General features: G+C 47.0%; 1 protein-coding gene across 1 annotated transcript in view; it reads left to right on the top strand.

The window, feature by feature from the left end:
* The first annotated feature begins 4,913 nt into the window (after window positions 1–4,913).
* Window positions 4,914–26,595, top strand: part of LOC115475687 (protein MTSS 2-like) — a 293,373-nt gene continuing 271,691 nt past the window's right edge. The window contains exon 1 of the mRNA XM_030211609.1: window positions 4,914–5,459. Within this exon, the coding sequence (XP_030067469.1) occupies window positions 5,061–5,459 (399 nt within the window). The 5' untranslated portion in view covers window positions 4,914–5,060. The remainder of the gene's footprint in view (window positions 5,460–26,595) is intronic.

Raw genomic sequence — 26,595 nt, 5'->3', positions numbered from 1 at the left:
CGTGGGAGGGGCCAGGATTTGTAGTGCACTGGTCCCTCTCACATGCCAGGACACCAACCGGGCACCCTAGGGGGCACTTTTACAAAAACAAAAAAAAAGGTAAAAGAGCTCCCAGGTGCATAGCACCCTTCCCTTATGTGTTGAGCCCCCCAAATCCCCCTCAAAACCCACTGCCCACAAGTCTACACCATTACTATAGCCCTAAGGGGTGAAGGGGGGCACCTACATGTGGGTACAGTGGGTTTGGAGGGTTTGGACGACTAAGCATTAAACAGCACAATTGTAACAGGTAGGGGGGGATGGGCCTGGGTCCACCTGCCTGAAGTCCACTGCACCCCCTAACAACTGCTCCAGGGACCTGCATACTGCTGCCAGGGAGGTGGGTATGACATTTGAGGGTGAAAATAAAAAGTTGTGAAACATCATTTTTTGTGGTGGGAGGGGGTTAGTGACCACTGGGGGAGTCAGGGGAGGTCATCCCCGATTCCCTCTGGTGGTAATCTGGTCATTTAGGGCACTTTTTGGGGCCTTATTCGTGAAAAAACAGGGTCCAGGAAAAGTGCCCTAAATTCTAGCTACAAACGCATACGTTTTTTCCATTATCGGCGAAAGGCGCCCATCTCTCCTCGGCCGATAACCACGCCCCAGTTCCACCTTCGCCATGCCTCCAACACGCCCCCGTCAACTTTGTACGCTTCCGCGATGGAGTGCAGTTGAAAACGTCCAAAATCGGCTTTCCATTATACCGATTTATTCGTTTTTGTGAAATAAACGTCTATCTCCCGATTTGGGTCAAAATCTAGGCGTTTTTCTCTTTCAATTATAAGGTGGATAGTGAACGTGGGGGGAGGATAGGATGGACGCAGAGGGAAGACGCTGGATAGGACAGATTGACAGAAAGATGTCTAATGGACAGAGGAGAAATGTCAAAAGGGCAGGAGTCTGTGAAAAGAGTTAAGACAAAATAAATAGAGAAGCAGGAGACACTCGGAGCAAAGCAATGCTCAGACAACAAAAGTAGAACATTTGTGTTTCTAAACTGTTAATATGTCAGCTGTGGGAAATTGCATTTTAATTTATATTACTGTGACAGATTTGTTTATTGGAGCTCTGACAGGGCGTCCCTATCACTTTGGGAGAGATGGTTTTGTAGGGGGTCTATTCAGTCCTGGTTATGCCACTGAAGGTGGTGGCTGCATACTAGATATATTATTTGGGGAGGGGGGTACCTTAGAGTTTACAGTCAACTATTCTAGTACCCTTAAACACCTCACGGCCTCTGCAGATTGCAGATACATCTCTGAGCCTGCATCTTTCCATGGTGCTGACCATGAGGCGGTTGATATGCATGAATGCCAGGACTCGAACTACTGCTGGACTTCACATGGTCCCTGTAGCTCAAGAACTGCATGGTCATCACTATGGGTGAGGAACAACTGGCTACTGGGGGGGGGGGGGAGGCACATCAGCTGCAGGGCCAAGCTTGGTACAACATGTCTGTCTGGCCCCTATAGCTGGTGTCCTCTAGAATCATCATTGGCCTCATGACATCCATCACCCATACCGCTGCCTCCACTTCACGTCTCATCTAGACACCAACTTCAGAGATGGGGAGGGGGGGGGGGCAATACGTTCTTGTGGAACTGCTGTGACCCATTTCTGGGCTTGCTGCTGCTCCTGGGTTCCTGAGGCCTCATCTTCCTCATCAGATGTGGAAGAGCTATCCACCACATTAATAGAGAGATTACAAAATCTTTGCCAAAATCCTCAAAACTCTTGTAGCGGCAAGACTGGGACTGGCTCGTGCCTGGCGGCAAGTGGAGCCACCGTCAATTCAGGCGGTCAATAGGAAAGTGGAGCACCTCTATCAGATGTCAAAACTAACAGCTATGCGAAGAGGATCCATGCTAGTCTTTAACAAAATTTGGACACTTTATGAACAGTATAAGGAACAGCAGCACTCACCACCGGGATAGGGAGGGAAGGGAGGGAAACTACAGTCGGGGATAGGCATAGATTGATGTAAGAAGCAAGATGTCAATGTGTAGTTGAATATCTGTTAAGATGTATCTGTGAAACTTTAATAAAAAAAAAAAAAATCCTCAAAACTCATGGATCAAATAATACATCCAGACCATAGGAGCCAACTTTTCAAAATTATTGGGGGTACTAAACCCAGTGGAAATAACCCTTCCCTGGACACATAGAAGGAAGTTTCTCAATATTGGGGGTGCTCAAGCACCCACAGAGTCAGCTCCTATGATCCAGACCAAGCTAGTTTTATTAAGAACAGATATACATTAGATATTTAATCATCATACCGAATAAAAAAAAAGGGGACTAGGCCATTCTTTCCGTAGATGCTGAAAAAGCATTTGATATGGTAGAATGGAAATACTCGTTTTGTGTTTTATCTAAGATGGGTTTGGTCATAATTACATATCTTGGATAAAAGCATTATATCCTGCTCCCACAGCTTCAGTTCATGGAAATCTTTCTTTTCTTCTTTCTAGTGTACACAGAGGGCATTGCCAAGGGTGTCCACTTTCCTCCTTTATTATTTGCAATAGGTATAGAATCCCTAGTAACAACCATTAGAAATTCAGATACCATCCATGGGATAACAATAGCAGGTGAAAAATGTTTTACAGTCTTATACCCAGATTATATATATATGTTTTTTTTTTTTTTTACAAAATGTAAAGAATCCTTACCATGCCTATTAACATTATTAAGGGACTATGGACAAATGTCTGGTTATACAGTAAATTTTACAAAATCTGTGATAATGCCTTGTGGCCTTAACTGTGATAAAAACTAGAGAGACCCTGGAAAACACCTTGTTCCAAACTAAACTATCTTTTACATGTCTTGGATTTATAATCTCCTGTAATCTGTCCACGTTACTTCTCCTTAATTATGATAAATTATTAACTCGAGTCAAATTGGACCTTAGAATATACCACACTATCATGGCTAAGAAGGATAAACACCTTGAAATGTATGTTTTATCTCTTCACTAATCTCTCTCTCTCTCTCTCTCCAAAGATCCTCCTTTAAAGAAGTAAAATAACTTTTTCAACTTTTATGTGACAAAGTAAAAAAAAAAAAAAAGCCAGAGTCAGATATGAGACAGGAACTGTCCCCAAAGTCAGTAGGTGGTCTGGGAATGCCATATTTAGAAGTATAATGCACTAATGCCCACACAGACCATTCATTCACTTTGAATGGGCTTTAACAGCATTGCCATGCGGCTTAGTAAATGGGGGAGGGGGAGGGGTAACAGTGGCGTACCAAGGGGGGGGCAGTGGGGGCAGTCCACCCCAGGTGTCAATGGGTGGGGGGGGGGGTGCTCTGCTGGCGAGTCCAGCTCCATCCACCCGGCAGCTATGTGGTGCAGTGCCTCGCATCTGTGCTGCTGTAAAAGAAGAAAATTGCCTCGTTGGCCCTTCCCTTACTCTGTCTGTCCCGCCCTCGAGGAAATAGGACGTTACATCAGAGGGCGGGACAGAGAGAGTAAGGGAAGGGCCGACGAGGCAATTTTCTTCTTTTACAGCAGCACAGAGGTGCCAGGTGGACGGAGCTGGTAAGACAGGTGGGGACTGGGACTGGGGGGGGGGGGGGTGCACGCAGCAGCGATCCACCCCGGGTAGAAGTGAACCACGGAACACTACTGAGGGGGTAATGTTCAGATCATCTTTTTCTCAAGTAGAGACCTGCACGGGAATGGGGTTCCCGCGGGGATGGAAGCAGTTCCTGTGGGATTCCCGTGGGAATGGAAACAATTCTTGTGGGATTCCCATGGAAGTGGAAGCTGCACCTGCGCCAGTCTCTCATCTACCAAGTTCTTTGAGTGCTGTCTCCTCCTCTTCCTCCTTGCTTGAACAGCACAAATGCGGAAAGTCTTCCATTAAGGGGGCGGTAGACACACAAATGATGACGGAATTCAAAAAGGCGTGGGATAAACACAGAGTATCTTTAATTAGAAAATGAAAGTTATAAAAAACAAAAAACTTAAATGGCTGCATGTGTGTGGATGTGTCGAGTGATGGCAACTGTGGCTGAGACTTGTATGGTTTGTGTCTCATATACGGCAATCTGGTTTAGGATGGGCTGGAAAGGGCTTAGTTAGCAACTTTAGTGGCTGGAACATGAGGACAGTGCAGGACAGACTTTTACGATCTGTGTCCCACAAATGAGAAGACGAATAAACTGGGTGGGCTTTGACGGCAACTCCAGCAATTGGAACATTCTGTGGATAACACTCTCATCCAATAAACAGAACACAACATATTAAGATCTGCAACTAATTGGGAAACATTAATTTTTTGGGGAAGTTACACCAAAAGAAATTGATCTCTCAATTATATTAATGTTTATACAAAAATCTCAAACACTACCATAGTGCATATTTATATGTATACATGGAAAAATAGCACAAATTAAAATATGGATGATTCCTTCTGGGAAAATGCCTGTCCGGTGCTTTGTAAGCCACATTGAGCCTACACAAATAGGTGGGAAAATGTGGGATACAAATGTAACAAACCAGCAAATATAAATGTTCTATACCCCTTAGTAGAATAAATACTCAAGTCAAAATGTTAGGGTCTCATTCAGCAAACTGTGCTAGCAAGACGTCCATTCAAAATGAAGTGTGTGGCTTCCTTGCAGTAGGATATATGGGATGGTTATGCTTTTTTTAATTACTATGAATATAGTTATTGTAAACCCAGCAAGAGTCCTAGGAGGCTTGTGTGGGTTATAAATGGTTTTGAAATAAATACGCGTTTATTTTGACATAAAGATATACACGCAATTGTAAAGTTGTCATTGGACATTCTGAGTTCAACGTTTTGTGATACTTTATTACAAAGATAACAAAAAAAAAAAAGTTGGCGGAACAGAAGTTGCAAGCTCCTTGTGCAATTGCCCGGCAGAGGGCGCTCGCTCCTGCCTGGCGAAAGCATAAGCCGTCAGCCCCAAGTAATCTGATTGGTTGATCCGCCGCATCTTGCCGGGGAGCATTCCAAGAGGGAAGATGGGCGGAGCAGGAATGAATGATAGCCCTGTGCAGAGGTTGCTCCAATGGGAGCGGAACTTGGGGGTGGGTCTTGTCCCGTGCGACGACCCCCCGCCGCAGGCAGCAAGCAGAGAAAGTTTGTTGCCAGGTGCTTGTTGGACGTGCGTTTCCTTCCTGTGTCTCGCGGTGGTGCTGCTCTGTGACTGGTGGCCGGGCGCGCGGGCAGACACACCATGCGGGCGGCGGCTGCTGTTGTGAGTCACGCGCTGAGAGTTCTTCTTCCCGCCCTTCCTGGGAGTGTGTGAGGAGAACGGCGTCGTCGTCGTCTTTTTCCCGCTCCCTCTGTCAGTCAGCACAAGTCAAGATGGATGCGGGTCTGGAGAAGGAGTGCAGCGCGCTGGGGGGGCTCTTCCAGACCATCGTCAACGACATGAAGGTAAGCGGAGGAGCTGCCGCGCCTTTTCCCCCCCCCCCTACATCCGGTAAAAGAGGGGGAGGGGAAGGGGGCGAGGCTGGGGTCAGACGCCCTGGGGGCTGGTGAGCGCCACAGGGGGCGGATTTTCCTTCCTTCCTTCAGGTGAAAAGACTGAAGCCTCCTCCTCCTCCTCCATTGATGCTGGTGGACTCTGAACAGCTGTTGAATGTCGCTGCTGCCAACTTGTCCAAGGGTTGCCTGGAGTTAGCCCATGCGCTTTTTCTGCTCTGGCCACCGGTTATTACTTTTCAAGGCTTCCCCCCCCAAATTGCATGACTTTAGGAGGCCACCCAGGTTTCCTAGTGCATTAATTTCTGCTCATCCTTCATGGCCAAGTTGCACTAAAGAAAAGAAGATCCTGCTCCCCTTTCCTAAATGCTCCCCCAGCACCGTAACTGGATAACCTTCTTCTTCTATAAATCACAGCTAGTAGCTCTTACTTTGACTATGAAGCTGCTGCTGCTGTTTGAAAGCAAAAATGCCCATAATAGTGTTGCTGTGATTGAAGAGGTGGACGTTTTAATAGTGTGATCTCAGCCCCCATCGCTCCCACATTTTCTAGCTTTTATAATGACTTATAACCTGATTGCTCATCATTGCACGCATGTGTCTGTCTGGAGGGTTATCTAGCTTCTAGTGTATAAAGTGACAGTGTAGCAAGTCAGGTGCTCTGTTTACATTGGGATAGTACTTTTGGCCTTCCTCCCTACAGTATAATGTGTACATCCGCAACAGCCACATCAAATTTCCAGCGTAATTCACTTTCAAACAGACCAAACAGCACCGTGCACTATGCAATACGGAGGTGCTCATTTCTCCCTTTCTCTTAAACGTCCAGAAGCTAAAAAAAAACGTCTGGTTTTCATTTCAAAGAGGGTGAAGCAGCCAGTCTCATAGCGTCTCTACAGAAGCATGCGAGACCACTCCCTACGTCACCTGGTATTTTCAATTCTGAACGGGGGTAATTCTTTATAAAAATGCAGCACACTGAGCGTAACAAATTCTATAGTAGCAGAAATTGGCATTTATATATGCACCAACAGTCGAGATTGGATGGCAGAGCCGGTGGTGGGAGGCGGGGATAGTGCTGGGCAGACTTATACACAGTCTGTGCCCTGAAGAACACAGGTACAAATCAAAGTAGGGTATACACAAAAAGTAGCAGATACGAGTTATCTTGTTGGTCAGACTGGATGGACCGTGCAGGTATTTTCTGCCATCATCTACTATATGTATGTATGTAACATTTACTTACACCTACTTACCATATCAACAAGTGTAAATGCATGCACCTCGATGTATAGGCTGTTTGTAATTGTTAAATTACATAAACTGGCACACCATCCACCCACAGGGTGAGTGACTGTGAAGACCATTTTACACATCCTCAGGCTCCTGCAGGTACAGAAACTTGGTCCTCCAAATGAAAACATATGTCATTGGTTGGACCTGGTGACAGTCCTTTAACCCTCTTTCTCAGTCTTTACAAGACTCCCTAGGATGAGCCAGGTCCTGGAGATCAGCAGTTGCTCTCTTTTAATCCAACTCAAAAGGTTAGCATAGTCAAACACTTGTTTGAAAATCATCTCAAATAGTCCTCTTTTAATTAATTTCCTTAAAAACAGTGTTGTAGTCCTCCTATGTATAAACACGGTCAGGCTTATCACAAGATCCTGCCCTCCAGCTACCACCCTCGTAGCTTATTCCTTTTAGCTGCATCCACCTCTGGCAGGGAATGAATTGAGTCTTACTTCAACTATACCTGGAAAGCAATGCACCAGGTACAGACCACAAGAAAAAAATAACTGGGTATCTGCTTCCATATAGTACAGTCTTCAGCCTGTGGCCCAGCTTCCATCTGCCTTCCAACATGAAGTAAAAGCTCTGGTTCAACTTTCACTTCTTATAGGGCAGTAGACTCCTCCCCTAAGAGCCATCCAGGAACTGGATTGGAGAGGAATAACTGCACTACTCTGATTGGAGAAGTTAGGGGGCCTTTAGGCTTCAGGTGATTTCCCTTCTCTGCCTTTATCCTTGAGGATTGATTCTCCCTGTGGAGGCTGAAGCTGATTTCTGGTTTCTAGTCCTTGCCTTCACACTTTTCCCTGGGCACTGGGTTTTCCTAAATGATGGGATGTAAACCCTGACACAGTTGGACATGCCCATGCACCTTCCCCTGTGAGTGCCTCCTTGCATTTACATGCTTAGTGAGTTGTGTGCTTAAGTTACAGAATACTGGTTAGTGCCAAACTAGCACACACATGTGTAACTGCTAGTGTTTTATAGCGTAAGGTCATTCCCTTTGTTCTGCCCAAAACAACCCCTCACCCTCTGCATTTCACTTTAGTCTCATGTGAAACTGCTTTTAGTTATCTATTACCCCATCTCCATTAAAAATCAGCCAACAGTCCATCATTGGTTCAAAAAAGCACTCATCTCTTCTCTGAAGCCTTTAATTATCCCTCTTCTTAATCTTGCCTCTATCCTTCTCTAGAATACAGGTGGGCAAGCAGTCTGCTAATCCCAGTAGAATGGAGGATGCAGAAGTAGACATGGTGAAAGATGAATGATAACCTTTATTGTAAAATGTGGGTAAAAGGGTGCCTGACACTGCCATGCCTGCTTCTCTATCATTCTCTGCCGTTTACTTTTCCCCTCTATGATTTTGAAGTCTTTGTAAACTGGATTGATACCTTTTGAAGTCTTTTGCAGTATATCAAACACAAACCAACAAATAAATAAAAAAACAAACAAACACAACACTGTTCAGTTTTGAGAGTTATCCTCTCTTTATAAGGTTAAAGAAGATGAAGAAAGGATAACTATATACATTGTTAGTCCAATAAAAATATATCACCTACAACTTGGTTGTTGACCCTTATTTCCCACATATCCACATTAGGAGTAATTGACCAAGAAAGGGATCTAGGTGTCATTGTTGATAATACTTTGAAAACCTCTGTTCAGTGTGTGGTTGTGGTGGCGGTGGCTAAAAAAGCAAACAGATTGTTAGGTATTAGGAAAGGAATGGAAAACAAAAATGAGAAAGTTATAATGCCTTTGTATCAGTCCATGGTACGACTGCACCTTGAATATTGTATGCATCTCAAAAAAGATATGGTGGAATTAGAAAAGGTGCAGAGAAGGTCGACAAAAATGATTAAGGGGATGGGACAACTTCCGTAAGAGGAAAGGCTAAAGCGGCTAGGGCGCTTTAGCTTGGAGAAGGAGGGGAGATATGATAGAGGTCTATAAAATAATGAGTGAAATGGGATGAGTAGTCATGAATTGATTACTCTTTACAAAATTGCTAGGACTAGAGGGCATGCAATGAAGCTACAAAGTAGTAAATTTAAAACGAATCGGAGAAAATATTTCTTCACTCAACGTGTAATTAAACTCTGGCGATCGTTGCCAGAGAATGAAGTAAAAGCAGTTAGCGTAGCAGGGTTTAAAAAAGGTTTGGATTAGCTTCCTAAAAGAAAAGTCCAGAAGCCATTATTAAAATGGACTTGGGGAAAATTCACTGCTTATTTCTAGGATATAAGCAGCATAAAATGTATTGTACTGTTTTAGGATCTTGCTAGGTACTTGTAACCTGGATTGTCCACTGTTGGAAAAGATAGCTTACATGAGTCCACAGAAAAGAATGGGTAAACTCTCTAATACTGTCCACCCCTTTACAGATTTTCCCCATCTCCTCAGTACTTAGAATGCCTAAAATTAGTCTGTGGGTGGATTTACTGAAGTCCTTACTTAGGGTTATTTTCAGCTTTTTTGACTTTGAAATCTCCTAGCAACCGAGATGCATAATGCGCTTCTCAGTATTGCCTTGCTGAAATCTGAGTAAAGTCCCCTAAATGAGATACTTCTGTGCATTCATGAGTCTCCTGGCTATGATTTATGGTTGCAGATCTTAAGATACATATTGTTTCTCCGAGGACAAGCAGGCTATAATTCTCACAATTGGGTAATGCGGTCCCGGGTTGCCCGGTCCGAAGCTTATGACAAACTTTAACAACAGCTTGTGGAGCGCAAGACATGCTCCACCACGCATGAGTGAATACCTTCCTGCCTGCCATGAGAGCACAGTTACCACAGTTATTTTTGTACCACGAAGATGTTTAGCCGCTTTTGGTGGCGTCTCTTCTCAGTCTGGTCTGGCAAGAGCTTTTTGGTGTGCCCGTGTTTGGGTCCCCTTTTCGCTCCCCGTACAGTTTTTCTTTGTGTCCTTGCTAGACCAGTTTAGATGAATGGGTAGTTGTGCTCATCCACCAGCTGAAGTCAGAAATAGAAAGTAGTTCCATGTGACTTGCCCCTGCGCAGCTGTCGACCACTCAGTATATTCTGTCTCCAGTGGATGGTGTGTGCAGCTCCTATCTGATATGGCTTTCAGGCAGCTCTTGACCTGGGGGGTGTCCTCTAAGAGTCAGTTGAGCGGTAACTCTTGCCAAGAAAGAGGCTCCATTTGAAGGTGCGGTGGATTATCGGAGCTGGGGGACACCTGGTGATGCCAGGTCCCTGCCCTGCTTTCGTTCCTTCATTTGGCCTTTGAGGGCAGTGGAAGTACAGTGGTACTGATGGGAGATCTGGTCTCGGTTTGTGCGTGTTGAATTCCCAGAGTTTCACAGATACACCAGTCTCCTCCCTTCAGGGTTGCAGGTTTTTACTGTTTTTTTTACGGGTGCAGGGGTGGTGGTCCGCCACCGGGCTCTCTTTGGTTCTCAGTAGTACTGCTCTGGTCTGCAACGGTCCCGTGCAGACTGTTGGCGCCTGCGAGAGCCTGTTTTGTATGCCTTGGTCTTTTTTCCTCGGGCTAGCAGGGCTGACCTACTTCTGGTCTCTGAGGTTCAGCCTTCTCTCTGGGGGGGGGGGGGGGGGGCTGGCTTTCACACCTCTCTGTTCAAATTAGGTCTTACGGCTCAGTCCGCTTGTTTGCGTGATGCTCACTTCGGCCTTAGCCTGGGCTTCGCACGCCTGCGCTTCTTTTTTCTGCCAGTTCTAGACCTGTGGGGTTGCATCTCAGTCTTGGCTGCGTCCATGTGCTGGGTGTTTTTTCTTCCCATGGGTCAGCTGTTTTGGCTGTTAACAGTCGAGGTGGTCTTCTTTTGAGAGTTCCAAATTGGCCCTCTTGGGCTCTGTTATGCCCAAGTCCCTTCCTTTAGTGTTATTGGCTGTCTTCCGATGCAGAACAACTTGGTTGGGTTTGGATTTCTGTGCTCCCTATTGCAGAGCTCTGCTTTTCATTCTTAATTGCGGATAAAAAAAACAGACCCCTCCTTTTTTTTTTCCTTTCTTACCGGCAGTTAGGCTCTTGGCTTCCCTGGGGAGGGACCTATGTAGCCTACCAGTTGAATCAGTGGCGTTCTTGGGGTTGATTAACTCCTTTGGTTGCCTCTTTGGTACACCTCACACTTGGTGGTAAGGCAGGTTGCGAGTGTCTGGTGCATGTTCTCTGCTGTTGACGGGGGGGGGGGGGGGGGGTGTAGTAGTCTCAGAGAGATGTGGTACTCATGTACCTGCTTCTAATGGCATGTATCTACTCGTATGGTTCTATGGATGGGCCACTTCATCCTTCTTTAATTTGGAATTTCTCACCCAGCGCCATTCCCGTTGTCCTGCTCTATTGGAATCTCAGTTGGGCAGTCTGGTAGGTTCCAAGCAGGTGAGGGTGTGGTAGTATCGGTTTCTATGGTAGCAGCAGGGTGCCGGCTTCTTCTTCTTAGTGTCCTCCTTGGTTGTCTCTGGGTCTCCTGGGCAAGCAGAAGGCTAGTTTTTTCTTCTTCCCAGACTAGGGTTGGCCACCCTTCCAGTTGGGGAGCTGTTCTTCCACTTCTTATTGCTGATTCTCAGTATGCTGGTCAGCTATGAGTTGGCAGCACACCAAAGTAAGGCACTTAAAAAATGCGTTTTATCAGGGGAAGCTGCTGGGACAGTTATATATTGTGACTGGGAAGCAAGTTGGACAAGCATGAGCAAGTGCAGTATTTTGTAAAAAATTCTTGAAAAAAAACATCTGAAAGATAAGTTCACGTTTTTTAATTTTCTCATTTTGAGCACTATATTATTTGTTAGCACTGTTGAATTGAGGCAATAGCACTTTAGCCCTATGAAAGATGTGCTATACCACCGGGCGAAATCAATCTTGTTGCCTTAAAATTGGTGTTTTTTTTTTTCTGAGGGTACTCTCCTAACAAAAAATATTAAAAGTTTTGCCAATATATATCGTGAGCATTGGAGTATAAGCATTTTTTAAGTGCCTTACTTTGGTGTGCTGTTAGCCTATTTCATATTGCGTAGATCTTTGGTTGTTGTATCCAGTATATAATTTGTACCAAGGACAGGGTTTTTTTTGTACTATTCCGGGTCAGCTATGGGTTGGCAGTGGCTGCATTTTTTAAAAATCAATCTGGGATTTTCTTCCTGATCCTGGGCCATAGGGCAGACCTGTGCGGAGTGGCATGGAGCGTTTCACTTCAGTTGCGGGCCTGATGTCTTTCCAGCATGCCTGTCTCATTCCGTTTTCTTCTAGGCCGGGAGTTGGCTGCCACTGTTGTTGTTTTGATCTTCAGTCCACACGGTGGTCCCACCCTGTTTGGGGTCCTGCTTTATCACATTCCATTTGTCTGGACTGGTCTTGCATTATGCAATGAAGGAAAAATTAATGTCTTACCTGTTGATGATAATTTTCTTTCCTTTAGTCCTGCCAGACCAGTCCAGAACTCCCCCATTGTGTGTTTTCTTTTTTAGAGGTGTTTCCCTCCTGGAGGGTCTTCGTTTTGGTGCTTTGTTTGGTGGGCTCCTCAGCTCTTTGTCATGTGGTGGCATGTTGGTTGGTCACAGGCCCTGCCTTCAGGGAGTGCTGGAGAGAGTGTCTCCTGATTTGAGCAGCATCAGCCTGTCTGGACATAGTGCCTGATTGTATTATTCACTTGCATATGGCAGTGTGCGGCCTCCTATCACAGTGCAATATCTGCTTGTCTGTAGAGGAGTTCCGTGGCGCACTGGTGCATGGCACAAGAGCTATGTCTGTCTGCCAGTGGGGGCTTGGCCTCCTGTTTTTTCCTCTTCTGTCTGTGGAGGAGTTTGCGCTCTACTGTGGCCCGAGCGTATCCATATGAGCACCGTGACTTAGCTAGATGGTGTACCGAACAGTCGACAGCTGTGCATGGCCCTATCTGAGATGAGTCACATGGAACTAGTTTCTTTTTTCCAAGTTTTAAGTTCCCTTTGTTTTCTGCATCAGGCTGTGTTTAGGCTTTGTCTTGGGCTGGCTTTTCCCTTCTTTTTTTGGTGCCTTGCCCCTTTTTCTGGCATCGCTTTGTTTGATTTGGTTGTGGAGGTTTTTCATCCATGTCCACTCAAGTTCCCAGTGGTTTCAAGCGCTGTACCCCCAGTGCAATTGGACTATCTCTGGCAAGGACACTCATTCTTGGTGTCTCCAAGACGTTTTTTTCAGAACCTATACGGCAGTTGAGAGTGCTTGGTACAATCTGCTGAACAGATCTAGAAAAATATTCACATTTGACCCCTGAAGCAGGCGCTGTTGAGCACTGAAATACAGCCCGTGTCAGGTCTGTTTTTATTAAAGATTATACCATTGTTCCATTTCTGGAGGCCCTTTTGTGCTTTTTTTTTTTTTTTTGGTGCTGGTTTAGAGCATATTCAAAACCATGAATTAATGAGACAAAGCCAACATGGATTTAGTGAAGGGACATGTTGCCTCACGAATCTACTACTTTTTTTGAAGGAGTGAACAAACATGTGGATAAAGGTGACAATATTATGTATCTGGATTTTCAAAAGGCATTTGACAAAGTACCTCATGAAAGACTCCAGAGGAAATTGGAAAGTCATGGGATAGGAGGTAGCGTTCTATGTAGATTAAAAACTGATTAAAGGATAGAAACAGAGAGTAGGGTTAAATGCTCTGTTTCTCAACGGAGAAGTGTAGATAGTGGAGTTCCACAGGGGTCTGTGTTGGGACCGCTGCTTTTTAACTATAAAAGAGGGCGCAGGCGCTGGGCTAGAAGGTTGGAGGGAGGAAGATGCTCCAAATGGTGGAACTATTTGGGAGAGGCCAAAGGGGAGTTGGGAAGGAAACAAATGACGAGGAGGATAGTGGTTATTGGGGGGGGGGGGGGGGGGCAGGAATATGGTAATGGATAGTTGATTATAGGTGTTGGGGGATGGACTGAGATGAGGACTAGGACAGCTAGTGGGTGAGAGAAGGAAATGGAATTTGATAGGTAACTGAAAAGTACAAGGAGAAGGATGAGAACGAGGGTGAAATTTGAGTGAAGAGAGGCAGTAAAGAAACGAGAGAGGAAAGAGCTAAAAAAGAAATGTCAATGTGTCAAAAGTAGGTATAGTGAAGGAATGGAATTACAGGAGAGAGGAGAAGAGACAAATGGACAGCAGCCACTTAAAGGAGAATTAGCAGAAGACAGGAAAAGAGAAACTGGAACCAGCATGATGGAAAAGTAAAATGTCCAGACAACAAAGGTACAAAAAAAGCATTTTATTTTGAATCTATTAAATGGAATATGTTAGCTCTGGGGAATGTGCATAGTGCATATCTGTTTTTGTTTCTCTAGTGTTGCAGTACATTCAAAGTTTAACTTATTGGGGTTCCCAGTTCTATTTTTGTGATCCCTTGTTTTGTATTTGGTGAGGGTCTGTTGGTATGATAGTAATGGCAAGTGGGGAGATTGGAGGGGAGGCATGGATCGGGAGGGCCCCCGCCTTTATTTTTTTGACCTGGGCCCCAGCATGTCTAACACCAGCTTTGACCCTTGCTATAGCTAGTGAGATCTCCAAGCATGGCCAACTGAGGACTTCTCTAAAGGCAACTAGAACTCCCTTCTACAAAGCTCTGCAGACTGTAGCACCGTCCTTGAGCCAGTGACAACTACGCATGCGTATGGTGCCGACATCAGTGGCTGAGGGATGTTGCTGCCCACCCAACTTGGTAAAATTGAATTTTGGCCACCTTCAGAGGAAGTCTTCCGTTGAGAGAGCTTCGGGAGCCTCATGCGCTAAAGTATTTTATATTTTGAGTTGGGAGGTGCTGGGGAAGGGGTGAAATGGAGTAAGACAGGGGCAGAAAAAATGTTCTGCCCATCCAATTTGGGCTCAGGCCCTCCCAGAATTGGCTGTCTGGCTACGCCACTGCTTAGAAGCATTTATCTGGGTAAATGCTGGTGACTGGGGCTAGTTGCCAATTTTCAACATAGACTTCCCTGAAGATTACTGGAGCAGTTTGGTGAAGGAGCTGGGAACGTATCTGAAAAGTAATAAAAGTGCTGGTATCAGGATAAAAAGTTATCTAGATACTGGTGTTGCAGATAACAGTGGTGATTGGCTGATAGCAGCTGGTGCAGAATAACTTGCTATGGTTAAATGACCATGACCAGTGTTTAAAAGAAACACTACTACTGAATTTAGTATAGACCTGTTAGAACATAGATAATTACCATAAGTTTTATCTAGTATGCGTAGCTGTGTGGTTTTTTTTTTTTTTTGCAGTGTTATAGACCCCTTTTGATCTTTTTTTTATTTCTTCATGACCAGGAATTCTTTATGCTTGTTCCATGCTTTCTCGAATTCTGTAGCGGTTTCTCTACCACCTTATTCTTTTCACAAATTGTGAAATGACTGTTGGGTTGTGATAACTTTGTTCACTCTTTCACTACTGCTTGGTGTGAACCAAAAGTCTACAGCTTGATGCATCCAGCCCTAAAGGCGAGGGGTTCTCTATTAATTTTTCCCAGTCCCATGAGTCAGTCTGCCCTAGCAGTGCATGGTTTTGTAACCCTGACTCACCAAGCTGCCGTTGCTGTGGTTCTAGTGAATTCATCACTGCTGTCTGGCATGAAGTGGTTAGATGAGACAAAATAGTTTTGAACTATTTTTAGAGTAATATGGCACAGGTGGGTACGATGTAAGATTTTCAGTGAGTGAAGGGTCTTTAACTGTCAAAAGTGAGTTACAAATGTGTTAAATTCAATAAACAGTATCACGTGTATCTTGTTTCTTTTATTTAGACACAACTAAAACTGTGTAAAGATTCCGAGATGTGCTTTTCTTGTGATCACTTGCATTTGTGTGTGTGTTAATGTTTTTGGTGGTTTGATTATATTACTACTACTACTACTACTACTTAACATTTCTAGAGCGCTACTAGGGTTACGCAGCGCTGTACAGTTTAACAAAGAAGGACAGTCCCTGCTCAAAGGAGCTTACAATCTGAAGGACGAAATGTCAAGTTGGGGCAGTCTAGATTTCCTGAATAGAGGTATGGTGGTTAGGTGCTAAAGGCGACATTGAAGAGGTGGGCTTTGAGCAAGGATTTGAAGATGGGCAGGGAAAATTCTAGATTGATATTATGTATCAGTGAGCCTGGAGGCTGTTTGTACTGCACCTTTGACTGTACTGTCTCTTATAGCTGTCCTGGAGTGGCAGCTAGTGCTTTTAAATTGAACTGTCTTCTAGAAACATTTGACAGTATTAACCCATTAGTGCCCAATGTTCCCATATGGTTTATTATGGGAACATTGGGCACTAATGGGTTAAGGCAGATCAATATAACATCCAAAGATTTTATTAATGATACCAAAATTCAGGTGTCCCATCAAATGTCAACCTACATCCAGATACTTTGCAAAGTAACACAAAATGTATTTCATATTTATAAAATTTAATATACTGCCATCTCATAACAACCCTGTAAATAACTTGTGTAGCAAACAGAACTTAAGTAGCATAACAGCACTTCCCCCAGAACATGAATAGCAAGAGCTGTACCTTTTTGAAAAGGCGACACTGCAGGTGTGTGAACTTTTCCAGGATCTATGTCAGACTGCTACAGAGTCATGCTAACAGAATCCCTTACCTCACACATGCAGACTTTAGGAGCTGCCTTTTATTTGCAACAACTAGGCTGTCTCTCTACTACTAATACTTCTCATTTCTATAGTGCTGCTAGATGTACTCAGCACTGTACACTAAACACGTAAGAGACAGTCTCTGCTCTACAGAGTTTACAATCTAATCAAGACAGACAAACAGGTCACATAAGGATAAGGGAATTAAAGGTGGGAATTATAAAACAGAATTGGGTATTGAACAAGTGAATAGGACTTAAAAGCAGCCTAACAAGGGGTGGGCTTTTATCTGGATTTGAAGGTGGCCAGAAATGGAGGTTGACGTACTGGCTTAGGAAGTCTATTCCAGGCAGCAAGATAAAATGAATGGAGTCTGGAGTTGGCAGTGGAGTAAAAGGGTACAGGTAAGAGAGATATACCTGATGAACAGAGTTCCTAGGGAGGAATGTAGGGAAAGATAAGAGTGGTGGCACTTGTATGTCAATAAGAGACGTCTGAACTGTATGTGGAAACGAATAGGGAGCCAATGAAGTGACTTGAGGAGAAGGTTAATATGAGCATAGTGACACCGGCAGCATATAAGTTGTGCAGCAGAATTTTTAACGGATTGAAGGGGAGAGAGAGAGCATAGTGGGAGACCAGTGAGAAGTAAGTTGCAGTAGTCTGTGAGATGATGAGTGTGGATACGTTTTGGTAGTGTGCTCAGAAAGGAAGGAACAGCTAATCTTGGTGATATGGAGAAAGAAATGACAGGTTTTAGCAGTCAGTTGGATATGTGCAGAGAAAGAGAGAGGAGTCAAAGATGACCCCAAGGTTATGAGCTGATGAGAGTGCTATCCACAGAGATAATGGGGGAAGAGGAGATTTGGGTTTAAGGGGAAAGATAAGCTCAATCTTGGCTATGTTTAGCTTCAGATGATGGTGAGACACCCAAGCAGCAATGTTAGACATGCAGGCTGAGACTTGGGCCTCGATTCCTGCTGAAATTTCTGGTGTAGAGAGATAGATCTGGGAGTCATAAGACTAAAGGCTAATACTGAAAGCCATGGAAGGAGATCATAGCACCAAGGGGAAGAAGTATAGATGGAGAAAAGAAGAGGTCCCAAGCCAGAGCCCTGACGTATACCAACTGGTAGTAGGATAGAAGTGGAGGATGATCCACCAGTGCATACACTAAAAGTGCAGTGGGAGAGAGAAAAAGAAAACCAGGAAAGAACAGACCTTTGAAATCCAAGCGAGGACAGCATAACAAGGAGTAGGTGGTGATCAGCAGATAGACGAGAAGGGTGAGGATAGAGTAGACCTTTTGGATCTGGCCAGGAACAGGTAATTGGAAACTTAGCAATGGCTATTTCAGTTGAATGTAGAGGGCGGAAGCCAGATTGAAGTGGATCAAGAATAGCTTGACAGAATAGTCAAGACAATGGCAGTGAACAGCATTTTCAGGTAGCTTGGATGAGAGAGGTAGGAGGGAGATAGGGTGATAATTGGAAGGCCAGGTAGGGCCCAATTAAGGTTTTGGTTTTTTTGAGGAGTGGTGTAACTACAGCTTCCATATCATCATGCTGATCAATCCATAGACTGGTGGGTTGTGTCCATCTACCAGCAGGTGGAGATAGAGAGCAAAGCTTTTGCCTCCCTATATGTGGTCATGTGCTGCCGGAAACTCCTCAGTATGTTCTCTATCTCAGCAGGTGGTGGTCACACACAGCAGCAGCTCTGGCTAGGTCTCCAAGCCTAATTTTTAGGTTTTGTTGAGTACCTGGGGTTGAGGGCTCTTCTTGAGCAAGTGCAAACCTGGTGGCGCCAGGTCCCTCCTTTTCTCCCCCCTCCCGCTGGCTCCGTTAAAAAAAAAAAAATTTTTGGACGTCCTTAAGGGCGTTTATTTCGACGTTTATTTAAACGTTTATTGCAGCTACTCACTGGGACACCAGGTCGTTACAGCTCGCAGCGAGAAGCAGGTAATTTTTACCTTTTTATAGCGGGCAGGGGGTTCCCCGATCGATCTCCACGTGGCCTATGGCGTCGGAGGGCGAGGGTGCGAAGAATCGCTCCCCGGACCGCGTGTGCGCTTCTAGCGGGGATGCGGGGGTCTTAAAGTCTGATTCGCCCTTGTTGGGTGTCAGTTTGGAGGCCGGTCAGTGTCCCGGGTCTTCTTCCGGTGCGGCGGTTTTCCCCGCCATAAACGCCCATCCCCCGCTGCTCGCCTCCGCCATCTTGGCCGGCCACTCTGCTCGCACGGCTTCTTCTTGGGCCGCCCTTGAGCTGGGAGACGTTCATGCCATGGCCGCCCTTGATTTGGGCGACGGCAAAAAGCGGCTAAAGTTAAGCGCCGTTCTTCCCGCGCGGCTCCTTCGCGGAGTGTCGCGCCGGACGCCATCTTGGATGCACAGCATGTTTCTCCCCCGCTCTTGCGAGCACCGGTTGAGGGTGCGTCTAGGGCTGTGGCCCAGGCTGCTGAAATACACAGTCTGGGGGGTTTCTCCCCCGAGTTTATTTTGCTGCTGCATCAGGCCTTCCTTATGCAAAACGCTGCCCCTTCTCCCTTGTCCGACAAAGGGGTTGAGGCCCCCGGAAGTAAACGCCCTCGGGTGGATTCCCAGGGCTTAGAGGACTCTGTCTCCTCTAATGTAGATGAGGGCAGCGTATCTGAGTTCTCCCAACGGTCCTTTGGGGATTCCTTGGAGGAGACGGATTCCCGCTCGGATGGAGCAGATGACCCCTCTGCAGCGCGGATCTTTCGCTCAGAGGATTTGCCCAACCTGTTAGTGCAGGCCATGAGCATTTTGAAGATTTCCTGTCCAGAGGACGTCTCTCCCTCAGCCCCTGTTGGCTCCGCCATTATGCTGGGGACGAAGCGCCCGCCTAGAACCTTCCACGTGCATGATGCCATGCACACCTTAATTTCGGCTCAATGGGATGTCCCGGAAGCGAGCCTTAAAGTGGCTAGGGCTATGTCCCGCCTCTATCCTTTGCCTGAAAGTGAACGTGAGGCCTTTCTTTGGCCTACCGTGGATTCTTTAATCACTGCGGTGACTAAGAAAACGGCGCTGCCGGTGGAAGGTGGCACGGCCCTAAAGGACGCCCAAGACAGAAGATTGGAGGCGGCCTTAAGGTCGTCCTTCGAGGCGGCTGCCTTAAGTTTGCAGGCCTCAGTTTGCAGCTCCTATGTGGCCAGGGCGTGCCTGACGATTGTGCAGCGGGCTTCCCCCTCGGATCCTTCCTTGAGGGCTGATTGGCTGGGCTTGGCTTATTTGGCAGACTTACTGTATGATGTCTTGAGAGCCTCGGCTAAAGGTATGGCTCAGACAATCTCTGCGCGGCGCTGGCTTTGGCTGAAACATTGGTCTGCTGACCACGCCTCTAAGTCCCGCCTGGCTAAGTTGCCTTTTAAAGGCAAGCTGCTCTTTGGGGTCGAGCTGGACAAAATTGTGACCGATCTCGGCACGTCTAAGGGCAAGAGGTTACCAGAGGTCAGGGCTTGGGCCAGTGCTCGCCCCGGTAACTCCAGAGGACGGTTTCAGGAAGCCCGTCGGTACCGCCCGGGCAAGTCGGGCTCCTCTGCCCCCTCTTCCTTCAAGAGGAACTTCTCCCCCAAGCAGCATTCCTTTCGCAGAGACCGCCGTCCCGGAGGTGCGCCCTCCGGTCCTCCCCCAGGGTCTTGTACCCAATGACGGGGTCCTGGTCCATGGCCCAGTGCAGATTGGAGGATGCCTGTCCTCGTTTCTGGGCGAGTGGACCAGGGTAACTTCAGACGCTTGGGTGCTGGAAGTCATCAGAGACGGCTACAAGCTAGAGTTCTGCCGACCCTTAAGAGACGTGTTTGTACTCTCTCCCTGCAAGTCTCCGGTCAAAGCTGTGGCAGTGCAGCAGACCTTGGACAATCTGATCCGCCTGGGTGCGGTCGTTCCGGTGCCAGAAAATCAGCTTGGCAAGGGACGTTACTCCATTTACTTTGTGGTACCAAAGAAAGGAGGTTCTGTACGGCCTATCCTCAACCTCAAAGGGTTCAATCGGGCCTTGAAAGTTCGGCACTTTCGCATGAAGACTCTCCGCTCTGTTATAGCGGCAGTGAAGGCAGGGGAGTTCCTGGCATCCTTGGACATCAAGGAAGCGTACTTGCATATTCCCATCTGGCCTCCTCATCAACGCTTTCTGCGTTTTGCAGTCCTGGGCCGACACTTCCAGTTCAGAGCCCTCCCGTTCGGGTTGGCTACTGCTCCGCGGACCTTCTCCAAAGTAATGGTGGTCATCGCGGCCTTCCTGCGAAAGGAAGGAGTACAAGTCCATCCTTATCTGGACGACTGGTTGATCCGAGCCCCCCTCTTATGCAGAGTGCGGCAAAGCTGTGGACCGGGTGATTGTTCTTTTGAGCTCCCTGGGGTGGATCATCAACTGGGAGAAAAGCCAGCTGCGCCCGACTCAGTCCCTGGAGTATCTGGGAGTTCGATTCGACACCCAAGTGGGCAGAGTGTTCCTGCTGGACAATCGGATTGTCAAACTTCAGGCTCAGGTGGACCAGTTCCTAGTAGCCTCTCCGCTTCGGGCTTGGGACTATGTGCAGCTGTTGGGCTCTATGACTGCCACGATGGAAGTAGTGCCCTGGGCCAGGGCTCATATGAGACCACTACAACACTCTCTGCTGCAGCGCTGGACTCCGGTGTCGGAGGATTATGCTGTGCGCCTTCCCTTGGACCCAGCAGTGCGCAAGGCGCTGAGCTGGTGGCTGAAGACAGACAAGTTGTCTGCAGGGATGCCTCTTGTGGCCCCGGAGTGGATTGTCGTCACGACGGATGCCTCTTTGACGGGCTGGGGAGCCCACTGCATGGGAAGGACAGCGCAGGGGCTCTGGTCTCCTGCAGAGGCAAAGTGGTCTATCAACCTCCTAGAACTCAGAGCCATTCGGTTGGCGCTTTTGGAGTTCCTCCCGGTACTGGCGTTGAAGCCAGTACGGGTCCTGTCGGACAATGCCACGGCTGTGGCCTATGTCAACCGTCAGGGAGGTACCAAGAGCGCCCCTCTAGCCAAGGAAGCCATGAATCTATGCCAGTGGGCGGAAGCGAACCTGGAACAGCTGTCAGCGGCCCACATTGCCGGAGTCATGAATGTCAAGGCGGACTTTCTCAGTCGCCATACCTTGGATCCCGGAGAGTGGCAGTTATCGGCTTAGGCGTTCTTGGACATCACGAAGAGCTGGGGCCAGCCGAGCCTAGATCTGATGGCGTCATCGGCCAATTGCCAAGTGCCGCGCTTTTTCAGCAGAGGACGGGACCCTCGATCTCTGGGAGTAGATGCTCTTCTCCAACAGTGGCCGACACAAGAGCTTCTCTATGTGTTCCCGCCCTGGCCCATGTTGGGCAGGGTACTAGACCGGATGGCAAAGCATCCGGGCTGGATAATCCTGGTGGGTCCGGACTGGCCCAGACGTCCCTGGTATGCGGACTTGATCAGGCTCTCAGTGGACGACCCTCTGCGGCTGCCAGTGGAGCAGGGCCTGTTGCATCAGGGTCCCGTGGTGATGGAGGATCCCTCCCCCTTTGGTCTTACGGCCTGGCTATTGAGCGGCAGCGTCTGAGGAAGAAGGGCTTCTCAGACAGTCATCGCCACTATGCTGAGAGCGAGGAAGCGCTCTACTTCTACTGCTTACGCCTGGGTTTGGCGTACCTTTGCAGCGTGGTGTGAAGCAGGCTCACTTTCTCCCTTCACTGCTCCAATTTCTTCAGTGCTGGCGTTCCTGCAAGAAGGTCTGGAGAAAGGCCTGTCGCTCAGTTCCCTTAAAGTCCGGGTAGCGGCTCTGGCTTGCTTCAGGGGCCGCCTGAAGGGTGCTTCCCTGGCTTCGCAGCCAGATGTGGTACGTTTTCTCAAGGGAGTTAATCACCTGCGCCCTCCTCTGCGCTCAGTGGTGCCTGCGTGGAATCTCAACCTGGTGCTAAGAGCCTTGCAGAAGCCGCCTTTTGAACCCTTGTCGAGGGCATCTCTGAAAGACCTGATGTTGAAAGCAGTCTTTTTGGTGGCTATCACTTCAGCCAGAAGAGTTTCCGAGCTCCAGGCACTCTCATGTCGAGAGCCTTTTCTGCAGTTCACTGAGGCAGGAGTGACTATTCGCACAGTGCCTTCCTTCCTGCCCAAGATTGTTTCTCGCTTCCATGTGAATCAGCAGCTCTGTCTCCCTTCCTTTCGTAGGGAGGACTACCCAGAGGAATACTCTGCTCTCAAATATCTGGATGTGAGAAGAGTCATCATCAGATACTTGGAAGTGACCAATGATTTCCGGAAATCGGATCATCTGTTTGTCCTGTTTGCAGGTCCTCGTAAGGGTCTGCAGGCTGCTAAGCCTACAGTGGCAAGATGGGTCAAGGAAGCCATTGCAGCGGCTTATGTGGCCGCGGGGAAGGTGCCGCCTATCCAGCTGAAGGCTCACTCCACTAGAGCTCAGGCGGCCTCGATGGCAGAGGCCGGGTCCGTCTCCTTGGAAGAGATTTGCAAGGCGGCAACTTGGGCATCGGCCCATACCTTTTCCAGGCATTACCGCTTGACTGTGGCTGCTCGGGCGGAGGCCCGGTTTGGAGCTTCAGTGTTGCGGTCAGGGATTTCAATGTCCCGCCCTGGGTGAGTACTGCTTCGGTACATCCCACCAGTCTATGGATTGATCAGCATGATGATATGGAAGGTAAAATTATGTATCATACCTGATAATTTTCTTTCCATTAATCATAGCTGATCAATCCATAGCCCCTCCCAGATATCTGTACTGTTTATATTCTGGTTGCATTTCAGGTTCAAGTTTAGTCTTCAGTTCCTGTTCAGGAGGACTTCGTCTTCAAGTTTTTTTCAATTGGATTCTTCAAGAGTTGAGACGAGTTTGTGTTACAGTGAGCTGCTGCATTTCTCTCCCCTCCGTTTTACGGGGCTGGATTGAGACATAAATTCTGCCGGCGCTCCCTCCCGCTTCGTGCGGCTGTAGGGCAGCTTTGTACCCCTCCCGCTTCGGCGGTGTTAGGGTCAGTCAGCTCCTCCCGCGGTTGCGGTTGCAGGATAAGCCAGATCCCCCCGCATCGGCGGGGTGGTGTCCCTCCCCCGCTCCGCGGGGATGAGCTGGACGGATTCCCCTCCCCCACTTGTGTGGGGATGAGCTGGGTTAATTCCCCTCCCCCGTTTCGGCGGTGGTGAGCTGGGCAGAGTGTCCCTTTGTGGGTGTAATTCTCTAAGTGCTGAGTCCTGCGGATGGAGCTTTGATATCGACATACTGAGGAGTTTCCGGCAGCACATGACCACATATAGGGAGGCAAAAGCTTTGCTCTCTATCTCCACCTGCTGGTAGATGGACACAACCCACCAGTCTATGGATTGATCAGCTATGATTAATGGAAAGAAAATTATCAGGTATGATAAATAATTTTACCATATTTGAAGGTATCAGGAACAGTTGCAATGGAAAAACTGAGGAGATGACAGTAGGAGTGATGATAATACTGAGTAGATGGGTGGGAATAGGATCAGAGGAACAGGTAGCCAATTTTCGAGGAGGAAAGAAAATGTGCAGTTTCCTCTTCACTGATTTCAGAAAAGGGGGTAGGGGTTGAAAGAGGGTTAACAGAATGAACTGGAGAAGGAGAGGTGGAGATGACTTGGTTGAGAACTCAAGGTTAATTTTGTGAATCTTGTCATGAAAATACTCAGCCATAGTTTGAGGATAAAGTGAAGGGGGGGGGGGTTGGAGGTGAAGGTACTTTGAGGAGAGAGTTCAATGTAGCAAAGAGATGTCGGGTGTTTGAGGCAAGAGAGTTAGTCAAGTGGATGTAGTAGTCCTGTTTGGCAAGTGAAAGAGCAGACTGGAAGGAGGTCAGCAAAAATGTGAAATGTATGACGGCATGGGATTTCAGCCAAAGGCATTCAGCATATCAGGCACAGGAACATAGCTAGCGGATTCTAGGTCAGCCAAGGCTGGGGTTTTGTACGCTTTACGGAATGGGAGGAGCAAGAGTATCCAGAGCAGAGGAGAGAATAGTATTACAGGAAGAGACAGCCTGATTAACAGACTTGGATAGCATAGTGGTTGAGAAGAGGGATGAAACACTGGTGGAGAGAATTTGAGTCAATAGCCAGAAGATTCCTAAATGTATTGGTGGAGATTGGACAAGACTAGGGAGGGGGAAAGGTGATTAAGTATGAAAGCTATCACATGGTCGGAGAGGGAAGAATTGAGGTGCAGAAACTGGACAGTGAGAAGTTGGAGAAGCCAAGATCAAAACGGCCATTCTGGTGAGTAGGGGTAGTGTAGCACAGATGAAGATTGGAAGAGGATGTTAAAGCGAGAAACTGTGATGCATAAGAGTCAGAGGGATCATTAGCATGAATGTTAAGCTCCCCAAGAATGAGAGGAGATGATGAAGGTTTGAGAGAAAAGGAAAACCATGAGTCCGTGGTAAAGGAAGAAAGACTTATCAGGGGTTCGCTAAATGACTGCTACTCGGAGAGGAAGAGGAATGAATATACTGATGGAGTGGACTTCAAAGGAAGAGAAGCAGTGAAACTGAGGTGCAAGAAGAGGTTGAGATCTGCAAGAGGGTGAGAGTAGTAGCCTGACACCACCTCCGTGGCCAATCAGGCAAGGTGTATGGGAGAAAAGGTAACCTTCATGACATAGGGTAGCAGCTGAAGCAGAGACTTCAGGGCAAAGCTGTGTCTCAGTTAGTATGAGAGAGGTTGTGCATGTAAGAAAGCTTGTTGGAGACGTGTCCTGTGGAATTCCCGCTCTGAGAGGCAGAGAAGAAGGGGAAAGAGGAACAGAAATTAGATTGGAGACATTGTAGTGTGACTTGCACGAGTAGGGTGAGAAGCTGATTTGGAGGACCAGAATTGGGATTGATACTCCTGGCAGAGAGCAGGAGGAGGAGTAAGAGAGGCATGACAACAGCGAGGAAGATGAGATGCATTCAGACAGAAGGGAGATGGTTGAATGAAAGGAAGAAAATGTTGAAGCTTGAGAGCTGATAGAACAAAAGAAATGCCTTCAGAAAATGGAAGAAGGAACCGTCTGAAAATAGCAAGAAGCAGCATAAGGAGTGTCAAAGCAAATGCAAGGCGTAGATAAGGAAGGCCAAGAGGGATTACGAAAAAAAGATAGCATTAGAGGCAAACATAGTAAAAAATGTTTTCAGTATATTAAAAGCAGGAAGCCGGCAAAAGAATCGGTTGGGCTGTTGGATGACCGAGGGGTAAAAGGGGCGATCAAGGAAGACAAAGACGTAGCGGAGAGATTGAATGAATTTTTTGCTTCGGTGTTCACCGAGGAAGATTTGGGTGGGATACCGGTGTCGGAAATGATATTTGAAGCGGACGAGTCGGAGAAACTTACTGACTTCACGGTAAACCTGGAGGACGTAATGGGGCAGTTCAGCAAACTGAAGAGTAGCAAATCTCCTGGACCGGATGGTATTCATCCTAGAGTACTGATAGAACTGAAAAATGAGCTTGTGGAGCTACTGCTAGTGATATGCAATTTATCCTTAAAATCGAGCGTGGTACCGGAAGATTGGAGAGTGGCCAATGTAACGCTGATTTTTAAAAAAGGTTCCAGGGGAGATCCGGGAAATTATAGACCGGTGAGTCTGACGTCAGTGCCGGGGAAAATGGTAGAGGCTATTATTAAAAACAAAATTACAGAGCACATCCAAGGACATGGATTACTGAGACCAAGTCAGCACTACTTTTGTGTGGGGAAATCTTGCCTGACCAATTTACTTCAATTCTATGAAGGAGTAAACAAACATGTAGACAAAGGGGAGCCGGTTGATATTGTGTATCTGGATTTTCAGAAGGCGTTTGACAAGGTACCTCTTGAAAGGCTAAAGAGGAAATTGGAGGGTCATGGGATAGGAGGAAATGTCCTATTGTGGATTAAAAACTGGTTGAAGGATAGGAAACAGAGTGGGGTTAAATGGGTAGTATTCACAATGGAGAAGGGTAGTTAGTGGGGTTCCTCAGGGGTCTGTGCTAGGACCGCTGCTTTTTAATATATTTATAAATGATTTAGAGATGGGAGTAACTAGCGAGGTAATTAAATTTGCTGATGGCACAAAGTTATTCAAAGTCGTTAACTCGCGACAGGATTGTGAAAAATTACAGAAGGACCTTACGAGACTGGGAGACTGGGCGTCTAAATGGCAGATGACGTTTAATGTGAGCAAGTGCAAGGTAATGCATGTGGG

Source organism: Microcaecilia unicolor, chromosome 8 (assembly GCF_901765095.1).
Source record: "Microcaecilia unicolor chromosome 8, aMicUni1.1, whole genome shotgun sequence".
Classification (NCBI taxonomy): Eukaryota; Metazoa; Chordata; class Amphibia; order Gymnophiona; family Siphonopidae; genus Microcaecilia; species Microcaecilia unicolor.
Note: the sequence above shows the minus strand (reverse complement) of the source record. Positions and strands in the feature narration are given on the sequence as shown.